This window comes from Diuraphis noxia, unplaced genomic scaffold (genome assembly GCF_037042655.1).
Source record: "Diuraphis noxia isolate RWA-SAM2 unplaced genomic scaffold, SU_Dnox_SAM2 contig0001, whole genome shotgun sequence".
Lineage (NCBI taxonomy): Eukaryota > Metazoa > Arthropoda > Insecta > Hemiptera > Aphididae > Diuraphis > Diuraphis noxia.
Window position 1 is genome coordinate 24727655 of NW_028301711.1, and position 11258 is coordinate 24738912.

The 11258-nt window shown below is 26.0% G+C and overlaps 1 protein-coding gene across 1 annotated transcript; it reads right to left on the reverse strand.

Moving 5' to 3' along the window:
• Window positions 1–4426: 4426 nt before the first annotated feature.
• CtsK1 (C1 family peptidase 26-29-p) lies at window positions 4427–10694 on the reverse strand. Its single transcript, XM_089216058.1, has 11 exons — window positions 10380–10694; window positions 8388–8519; window positions 8144–8316; window positions 7964–8068; window positions 7658–7793; window positions 7384–7579; window positions 7058–7278; window positions 6886–6986; window positions 5264–5392; window positions 4878–5073; window positions 4427–4809 (listed from the first exon to the last, which is right to left on the reverse strand). The coding sequence occupies exons 1-11, from the start codon at window positions 10480–10482 to the stop codon at window positions 4625–4627; spliced, it is 1677 nt and encodes a 558-aa protein (XP_089072184.1). The 5' UTR covers window positions 10483–10694; the 3' UTR covers window positions 4427–4624.
• Between the last annotated feature and the right edge of the window lie 564 nt (window positions 10695–11258).

Consider the following 11258-nt stretch of genomic DNA (forward strand, 5'->3'; position numbering starts at 1 on the left):
AAAAATTTAATTTGCATTTCCGGTGGATATTTTTTTTGTGATAAAGATTGAAAAAAATGTTAGGAATCTTATATTAAATTTTTAAATCTTAGTTTAAAAAATGAAATTTTTTATTAATTTCTAGCTTAAAATAATTTGTGAATTTTTGTGATTTTTACTTATTTTGTCAAAATTCAAACTTTGAATACTTATAAAAAAAAAATTGTAACTACGAATTTCTTTTATTTTTCAACTGCTATTGTAATAATATGTTAAGAGCCTTGTATTAAATTTTCAAGATTTTCTACCTAAAAAATAAATTTTTATCGATGTTAATTTAAAAAAAAACTAATAATTATTGAAAATTGCATATACCTATGAATAGTTCAACTTAAGTCAAATTTTTAAAAATGTCATGGTGGATAGAACATAGGTACTTATATAAAAATTCGGTGAAAATTTCATGTATCAATGGTCATTCGTTTTAAAGTTACATAAAAAATCAAAATCGATTTTGTCGAAAACTGATTGTACGTAAAATTTCCTGTTTTTCCGTTAATTTTTAGTTTGTTTATCTCGATTATTTAGAAAAATATTAAGAATTTTTATTTTTGATCCGTAAGTATCAACTAGATTCACTTTCTGATTTAACAAGGTACTGAAGTTAAAAGTCGAAGCATTTTTTCTGCCCCAAAACGTAATGACAAACACAAAAAAAAAAATCATGGTTTTGACAAATTTTTGTCAATAATTGAACTTCAAATGCTAATAAAAAAAATTGTGCCCATGTATTTTTATAATTTTTTATTCACTATAAGAATAACTTATCAGGAACTTTGTATTAAATTTTCAAGTATTTTGATAGGTCCAAACAAATTTTATCGGCACTTCAAAAGAAAATTTTCAGAAAAATTGAAAATTTCAGTTGTCTATAAATATCTCGAAAAAATTCAAAATATTTTGAAAATTAAATCATGTAAAGAAAATGCTAATCTAAATAACTGATAAAATTTTCAAGTATCTACGATTTATACTTTTTGAATAATAAAAAATATTTAAAATCGTTTGAGGATAAATCGTTATCGTTACGCTATTTCGTAAAACTTTAAAATTCAAACGCACTTATAATTTTTCCTATAATGATGCTTCGAGTTCTCTCTATAGCTACTTGAAGGAAAACTGATGGAAAACTTAGTGTTGTATTTTTAATCCATAGTTATAAACGCAAACAATTTTATGATTTTTCAACTTCAAAATTACTTGCAAATTTTCGCATTTTCGACAGATTTCGTAAACTATAAATGCTTATAAAAAAAATTGTGACTTACGATTTTTAATTTTTTTTAGCTGCAATAAAAACTCATAAGGAACCTTGTATTAAATTCTCAAGTTTTTTTGGTCATCCAACATTTTTTTACCGCCACTTACTTTAAAAATAATTCTCATAAAAATCAAAAATTCCAATGGTCTATAAATAATTCAAAAAGTCAAAAAATTTTGAAAATCAAACTGTATATAGATAACACTAACATAAATATTTGGTGAATATTTCAAGTATTTACAGTGATTAGTTTTTGAATTACAACCATATAAAAAATTCGATTTGGTCGAAAACTGATTTTGCATAAAAATTCCCGTTTTTCTATCATTTTTTTTTTGTTGGTTTTTCTCGATTTTTTTGAAAACTGTTGGAAAATGTTTACTTTTGACCTCTCTAATGCACCAAGCATCTTCAATTTTACATCGGAAACCATCCCCAAAGTTTGAAATCGAAGCATTATTTCGACTAGTTATGCTGTACACAGACACACACAAAAAAAAACATCATTGTAACAATATTTAATTAATATTATATGACATATTTTTTAAACAATCTTATTTAAATTTAATTTGATTTAACTAAACAATATTTTATCTTGCCAAATAACAACAATTAATAAACCCGACAATGACGGATAATTTAGCTAGTGAAATATAATAAAATTACTGCATCGTTACTGCAAAAATAATTGTATTACAGTAATTAATTTGTAATTTACGTTACGACCCAACCCAATACTATAGTTTTACTACTAGAAATATTGTTTTCCTTATATTATATGAAAGTAAAAAAATAGTATATAACAATTTGAGTTTACCTACCTTTAACTTAAGAGATCGCCATACACATATTTTTCATACGTATATATAATTAGTATAACGTTATAAGATTATCATTACAGAATGGGTCACATTTTCTACTTTACTTCGTATAAAATATTTTTTTATAGGTACTTAATTATGGGGAAATTGGACCACAAATGTAAACACAATAATATACGAGTTGATACGTGACATTTATTAATTACAGTTTACCAACATACATTTAACATTTTTTTTTTTCAATGGGTACCTAGGTTAAAATTATAAAACTATAAGTCAACAGGTACAAACAATCTTTCAAGTAATTGTAATTTTTTTTTTATTACTTAAAAATACAATTATTTTTTTAAAATAATAATACTACCTTATGTGTAAATTTTACAATCCAAATCTAGTTTTGTTTCCTCTTCATACTTTTTAATTTCATTAAATAATAATTCTTACGAATTAAAATTCGTCTCCTGGCTTTTAATTTTAATACAAATTTCTCTTTGAAGTTCTTCTGCTCATGGGTTTCTTTGATAAAAATTATTTAAAATAGTGACCTAATCCACTGGTCTATCTGGTTTACCTATTTTAAATGTAACATTTTAGTGGCCCTATTGGCTATTAACGATAAAAAATATAATAAATGCTTCATTTTAGCCCAAATTCTGGACTCCTAGAAATATAATTACAATGTATGATTATTTAATTTATTTATGTGTGTGTAAGAGTTAAAAATGACAACCGATTACACTTGCTTATGTCCATACTTCATTTATTACTCGCACAAGTATACATGTCATATGAATTGCCTAATTATTACTCCTTAAAAATGTAATGCTGGACCAAGACGATGTAATAACGCATAATATACCCAAGTGTATGTCCAGTAGTTTCAATTTTATTAGTTGATATCAGTCGTACTTATACCATCAGCTTATCATTCTTGTTTTTACGATTCTTTTTTTTTTATCATAGAGGTACAAAATGTGTTTTTGCAAATTATTATCACACATTTTGCAATGCTATTTACAAAGTATTAATGACTGATATTGACTATATTGAGTGTTATACATAAGTAATTTGTATTGATATACTACAATACAAAGTATTTTTTTAGGCTTAATAGTACCGTATTAAATGTTATTATTATAATATTAAGTTAAGAAGTTTTGTGAAGTAATAATGTGAATATCATTACACCATAACCATATTAGTTTTTAAAAATGTTATGCTTCAATAAAATAAAATAATTTTTCTACACTAAATAGAGAGAAACAGTAATTACATAGTTAGTATGAAAAACTGTATTAAATTAAGATCAAAAAAAAAAAAATTTAACTAATTAAATTAGGGTTATTAGCTCATTGCAGCTACATTTAATTGAAGAAATAAAGAATAACAAAACAAAAATTTTAATTTGGTTTAATAATAACTAAAGGTACATAAAGAATAAGTGTTTATAACGTTTCATAGTACAAACATTTTTTTTTTTCAAATTATTGACAAAGTTACCAAAATGTTAATATAATTAAATGAGTTTTTCAATCATTTAAGTTCATATTGTGTGGTTAGAGCCAATTAAAATTTAAAATTATCACTGTTTTTATTTAGAAAAAATTATTCAACCTAGGTTTGTATTGCCACATAATCTTAAAAAGAGTATTTGTTGTTTCAATCTTGGGATAGGTGCTTGTATGAATATAATATATCATATGTTAATATACTTTAGGCTTATAATTTAGTTTCTTTTATAAATCATTATTAATACTTCGACAAAATATAAACACTACAAAAATTCAAACTTACTGTACATGATTTTAGTATTTGTTGAGTTAGAGATATTGCATATTATAACTATGCTTACAAAATATTTTTATATATTATCTATTAATTTAATTTAAATTCAAATTATCTTTTTTTTTCATTAATTAAATGTTAAATGTTGATGTAGACTTAATCTGTGGTTACCCATTTGCCGCTTGTAAAATTTGACGTAATAGTCATACATTAGTGTAGCGTTTCTTAAACTGTTCCGCGAAACCCTAGGGTTCTGCATAGATCACTTCAGGGTTCGCGAAGCTTAAGTAATTGCCGCATTTACATCAGTATTTAACATGTTAATTGTTAAAAAAATAATTATATTTAACTTACCTATTAGCTGTCAGTATAAATAGTTTTGTAATAATAGTAAAAAGTTTTATTTACAACTATAACGCTGAACTAATGTAATTTGTGTACGTTTTAGAAGGTAATAGGTAAGTAATTAGTAGGCTGATTATTGATTTTGTCTAAGTTATTCTTATTAAGATATATAATGTATAAAACTAACAGTCGTTTATTTAGAAATAGATCAAAAGTACAATATTTTAATTTCTATTAGTGATAAAAAATTAATTAGTACCAAGAAAGTTGTAAAAGTAATATAATTAATATATTTTACACTCAGACTTATAAATTTAAATTATAATTAAATCAATAAATGACAATATAGAATGTTAAAATCTTAAACAAAAGTCTACAAAATAACATATGTTGGACTAGTGAGAACACCACAATTGTTATCCCTACGAGATATAAGTATATAACCAGCATTACCCCAGTGAGTTGACCATGAGTTTTTCACCAGCCAGTATGGATGGCCATTTAATGTACCATAGCCCACCAACAACACAGCATGATTCAACTCAGATGGACTATTACCTACAAATAAAAATTAACATACAGTGTGATTGTGATAGGTATATTTCAGTTTAATAAAAAATACTTACGGCAATCTTTATCATAGTAAACACCATCCGAGTAGAAGGCAAATGTTTTTAGTGAAGCATAAATAGCAATAGAAATTGGACCTTCATTGACTAAAGCAATTTTTAATGCTTCTTCATCATACATTGTTACATTCACAAAACCAGTAATTTTCGTAAGATCACCATTTGATATGTTAGCTATATGACAGAAACCATCCTAGAATAATAAAAAAATATATATAAATATGAATGTTTAACATAAAAGCAAGAATATTTAAAACATTTAAATATTTAATTTATTGTAAAAATTAAGAAGAAAATTAATAAATATTTTCCTTGTGTAACTAATAATGATCCAAATATTTATATAAAATGTAATGAATAATTCAAATTAAAATATTGTATACCTGAGAAAGGTATGGTCCATACTCGTCTTCAGTTGGTAAGCCATGCTTCTCAATCCAAGAATAAGCACGAAAATCTTCTCCGCCATCACATCCATTATTGCCAAAACCCCAACTACAGTCTACCAAAGCCTATAAAAATAAGACAAAAAATATATCATGTAGATTAAAAAAATTTACAAATTAAATTAAGGACACTGCAGCGGTGACGGTAAAATGTGTATGGCTTTATTTAGCCACCACAGCTGCAATGTGTGCAACGTTTGCTATGAAAATTCGACTAAGAAAAAAATACGATTAATAAAAATATAATGTTACTTTTACAAGTATCATTAAAACTGAAATTTAAAATTAGCATTATTTTTAATGAATTTTTATATTACTAAAAACCGGATTTATATTTTCTTAAAATACCCAAAATATGATGCTAATATTCTCTACAAAACTTCAAATATTCTCATTATATTCTTTTAAAAATTTAAAAAATATGCTAAAATAAGTAAAATATATAATAAACTTCATTATATGTTTTAACATGCATTTTTTAAATTTTTTTCAACATTATTTCAATAGTGAGGTATTAATTAAGTATTAAAAGTTGAGTATTATACTTAATGGAATACTATTACACTTTAGTAATAGTACAAAATATGAATATAATATAAATATAACAGTATAAAATTAAAACATAAAATATAAGATTCCTTTGGTACATTTTAATTAAAATTTGTATTAAACACTGAAGTCAGTGTGAAAAAATAACAATTATTAATATATATTAAAACATAATAAAACAAAACAAATTTTTAAACAATAGTTAATCCTTAAATAATAATTATTTAAGTGGTTTACACTTGCATAATGGAATTGCACTGAAGTAACTAGGAACTGATCTTATCAGTAAGGAAACAACTGCCAGCACTGCAGGTAAGCCACCATGTTTAGCATAGAACAAAATGTTTAGGGAACGGCAAGGCAACTTAATATGATAAAGCACTATAATACTGCAAGGTTTATAGATAAACCTTAATAACACTGCGTGTTTTCTTTTTATCAAAATGACAAAAAAAAAATAAAATTTTTCTGGCTACCATAATATTAAAATAAATACAAATTTTTTCTCACAATTTACGAAATATTCCAAAATATGCTAAATATTCCCTAACCGATGAAATATTCTCAAATATGCAAAAAAAACTTTTTTCTACACCTTCAGAATTGAACAAATCGTCCACATTTTTTATTCTCATAAGACTGCATAGACCCAGTTACGATATGTAAAAACATATAAGTCCGGTCTTTATTTATTAGCTATACATTATTACCTATTACTCTGACTAACTAAAAAAACAAAAATTATTACTTTTGCATATTTTATTCGTAGAAAATACAACTGTTATAAAATGCATAATATAAATACTTTTCCAATATTTGATTTCTTATGATTTCTATCATTTAATTTAATTTTTTTAACTAGACACCAAATTTAATATTATTTCTTACATGTAAAAAATATAATCATGTTTCTTTCAATACTATAATAATTATTATTTATCAATGCAAGTACTCAGTAGTTTATATTTTATTTGGCAATAAAAAACTGCATTTTTAATAATGGTATATACCTGTTCAGAAAAACTTTTACGTTCACGATGTTTCATGAAATAAGCTCCTTCAATAGTACCAGTCGTACCAAAACTCCAACAAGAACCACAAATTGACTGATCTGTTGATTAAAATTATATAATCAGATAACAAATATTAGCTTAAAAAATTAACTGCTCATGAAAACTTTACCTTTAACAGCTGTTACAGCACCAGCAATCCTCCAATCAATTTCTGATGGTAAGTTTTGAAAATCAGTCTTATTGTAAGGAAAAGGTTCTCCACCATTATATTCTTCTTCATTTAATTTTCTATAACCACACATTGATTTCAATTCTGTGCTGGAATAGTCAGCCAAATGATTGACCGCGAGTGTATAACCAACATTAGCTCGGTTTTTGGAACGAATATATCTGATAAAAATAAATAAATAATTAATTTAAAATTCTGTAGCTATACCTCAATTTTTTGTGTTTAATTTATGTTTTAAAAATGATTAGTATAAAATAAATAGTCACCTTAAGTTTTGACGGAAATTATTTTTACGATCAAAATGTTCAATTGTATCATTAGGATAATTTTTGTTATGTTTTCGTTTGAATTCCTCAAATGCGGAATCTATATATTCTCCATAGTTATTTATGAACTCCATCATAGGATTAAAATCATAAATATGATTTATGCCAGGTCCAGGGAAAGATTCACATTTTAATTCTAAAAGCAAAGGTTTCAAATATTTAGTAATAAATTATTCAAATAATGAAAATAATAAACTAATCATTATTGATATACCTTCAACATTGAAAATGTTTGGATCAGGCTTCACTGGGGTAAAATGTTTGTAAATGATAATGTAGTCGTCAAAATGTGATAGAAATACTGAATTAAATCCATTCATTTGAAACCGTAATGGATAAGCGATATCATCCTAACAAATAATATCACTTTAATACATTATTATATTATATTATACATATTATATATACCTGTATAAGTGTATAAGTATAAATTTTTAAAGAGTTAACACAAAACGGTTATTCAAATTACTGCCAATAAAATATTTCACCACTTAGATAGTTAGATATAATTTAAACTTACTTGTCTATACAACCACATGATATATTTTCCAACTGTTTTTTCAACTCTTTTAATATAAACCCATTTTTCAACTACAATACCGTTTTCTAAATGTTCGCTGACCAACTAAAAATTAAAAATACATTCAAACAATTAACTTTAACATCAACATATACTTAATTTAGGCCACTGGCCACTAACCTTAAAATCACTTAGGTCTGGAAGAGTTGCCTGAGGTAAAATGTGTAATTCATCTGTTCCATTCACTTCTAAACATTTTAGAGTGTTTGTTTCTGTTTCGGTAGTAACAGGAACAATTTTTAGAGATGCACCAAATGTGCCTTTATTAGACAATTGATATGTTTTTGCCATTCCTAATCAATTCAAAAATTAAATATAAATCAAACTAAAATATTTTTTATGCTATAAAAAATTAAAAATTTACCATTATAATAGTCAATGCGACTGTTGCTAGAGTCTGAATCATACCAGGCACTAAATGGTTCATGCACTTCAGCAAATGGAATAAATATGTCACCTTCTACAGAATAACTTGAACTCCATTTTGGTACACTGGCTAAAATATCCAAACAAATAAACGTAAAATTAACAACAATTGAATAACAATCAATAATTTGATCAAATATCAATCATGTTCTATCACTTTTAGATACAAAACTATTCTGTAGGTAATAAAGTATAACATTAATTAATATTTTAATATTTTGCTATTTAATATTGTCGTCTTACAATATCATGTATATATTCCAATGGTTTTTAAGAACTTTAACTTGTATCAAACACAAACTATCTTAAGAACTTTTGTCCCTTTTGTTTTAATTGATAAAAAAATATTATGTTTATCTATATACATAAGGTGTTTTATTGAGAAATGTTTGGATGATTTTAAATAAAATAATCACCTATTGCCTGTTTATTTATTAATATTATTAAATTAAACTTATGTTAAAAATAAATGTACATTAATACAAAATATAAATAATTACACAGTAAATACACATTGCAGGTCTTACGATTAACATCAGCTAATATGGAATACTACATTTAACAGTTAAAATAATTTAGTTGAAATTAAAACAGATAAAAATATTAAAATAATTAATAACTAGGTACGATAAAAAAAATATAAGCCAACAGTTTTTTTTTTTGTCACGTATTTTAAGCTCGGTATTTAATTTTTTTTTAATGAATGGTATAATTTGAATTTGACCTACCAACCAACATACAAATCACAAGACACTGACATTTTAGCAATCCCATAACCAATTGAACAATAATATATTATTTATTAAATTATTAAAGTACATATTATCTTACAAGAAAGAACCAAGAACTGAACTGTATGACCCTTCATCAACTGTGTATACTATTTAACAATTATTATTGTTGATAAGTCTCTAATTAAAGACGAGTAATTATTCAACACTGCAATGGTTTCATAGAACATTTTACATACATTTTAACTGGATCATACTAAACAGTATTTTTTACATTAATAACAAGATTTATTTTTTGATAAATTATTTCTAGCCCCACTAGTTTTAATAAATAAAAATTTATGACTTAATACGATTTTTTAATATAATAATCATTTAAAACCCATAAAAACAAATTATTGCTAGGTTTTTTCTCAATTCAATGTAAATAGTAAATACGGGTGTAAATATGAATAAAAGTTTAAATTAGGTAGATCGATTCCTTTTCATTCATTTAGATATGCATTGTATCCATCATTATATTGCAGTTTTTACTGTTTTTAGTTATTCATTTTACTAATATATAATAATTAAAGTAGCGACAAATTTAGTGATTATAGGTATCTAAAATAAACTATTGGACAAGTGATGTGAGGTGATAGAATGTCTTATTGATCATTTTTCATTTTTTTTTTCAGTTATTAGACTAAGATAAAAATTTAAATATTTGCTGTAGAATGAAAATTATTATTATTACAATTTTAAATTATTAATACCTAAGAAAAACAAAGAATGCCATACATTTATAATTTCTTTAATCTATCATTTTTTCTAGTAGGTACCTATTCCTATGCAATAAAACAATGTATTATTTATCCTGCAAGTAACCTACCTACTTGGTAGTTATCTTATCAATTATCATTATAATAACATAATATACGATGTTCGAGTTGTTGATGGTTAACATATTTTGGGGAAGCTATACTGGAAATCACTAAGAAATTAATAAGAAATCTATAAAATAATGAATAAAACACAGTTTAAAGCAGTAAATTGATACGTAGAAAATATATCAGTAGAGAGAGCGTTCGTTCATAAACCTTCGCAAAACATTGTTGCAATGAAACGTAACCAAGTGAAAATGACAATTGACATGTCAATAAGTAGGAAGAATACATGGACCCCAAGAATAAAATAAAGGTGATATCGATAATAATTACGTTGTGTTTGATCGCCGGACGAGTAGTACTCGCGTATCGGCAATAACGCTGTGGCAGATTTGAGCAGGAATAAACCGAAAATCAGTTGGATGGCGGCGGTCATCGTCGCGAAGTTGAAAACTCGAATGGGACGCCAGAAAATCACTCTGAGGACGAACGACGACGAGTAACTCACGAATGACGAAATCAAATGTTGTCGAGTACTCACACTCGCGACGGTCAACTCGTCTTCAAAATATGATATAATTGGTTCACAATGAACACGGAATGCAAGATGCAACAATGTGCATGCCAAACAAAACCAGAAGCGAATATCCCTACACAGTGCAGAGCAACTTTACTGCAACAATAACTACTACTATTGTAGTGTTATTACCATTACAGTACTACCAAACACCGGCTTATCTCCTATTGTAATCGGAATTCGGAGGACAAAGATCGAATCACCCCCACTTACCCGGCTGCCAGAACCTCAACGAACATAATATTATAACTATTACTATAGGCCCAACACTACAACTGCACAACTGCAGCTGCAGTCTGAGCTGCTGCTCACAAGTCACGATGTTGCTGCCGTTCAATTCTCGAATGTTGTTACAACACAAATAAGTGTGTTGGTACTCGGTATTATTATTATTATTATTATTATTATTAGGTATAACATTCAAATCAAACATTGTATCGTTCTGACAGTGACTTGGGCTGTAAAAAAAATGTGCGCGTGTGTACGTGTGGAACTATGTCTGATAGTAATGTGGTGTAGCAGATGTCCCCACATACATAGAATATAGAATAGGCTAAATATTTTTCATATTTCATAATTTAGGCTGTATGTGCATACTGCATTGTGTGTGCGTTAAGTGTTCTGAGTTTCCGAGT

Coding starts and splice junctions, on each gene's coding strand:
- CtsK1 (XM_089216058.1), bottom strand. CDS start 10,482: ATGACCGCCGCCATCCAACTGATTTTCGGTTTATTCCTGCTCAAATCT. Junction 8,520..10,379: donor GTCCGGCGATCAAACACAAC/GTAATTATTATC, acceptor TGGATATTTTAG/CCAGTGTACCAAAATGGAGT. Junction 5,393..6,885: donor GTAAAAGTTTTTCTGAACAG/GTATATACCATT, acceptor TTATTTTTATAG/GCTTTGGTAGACTGTAGTTG.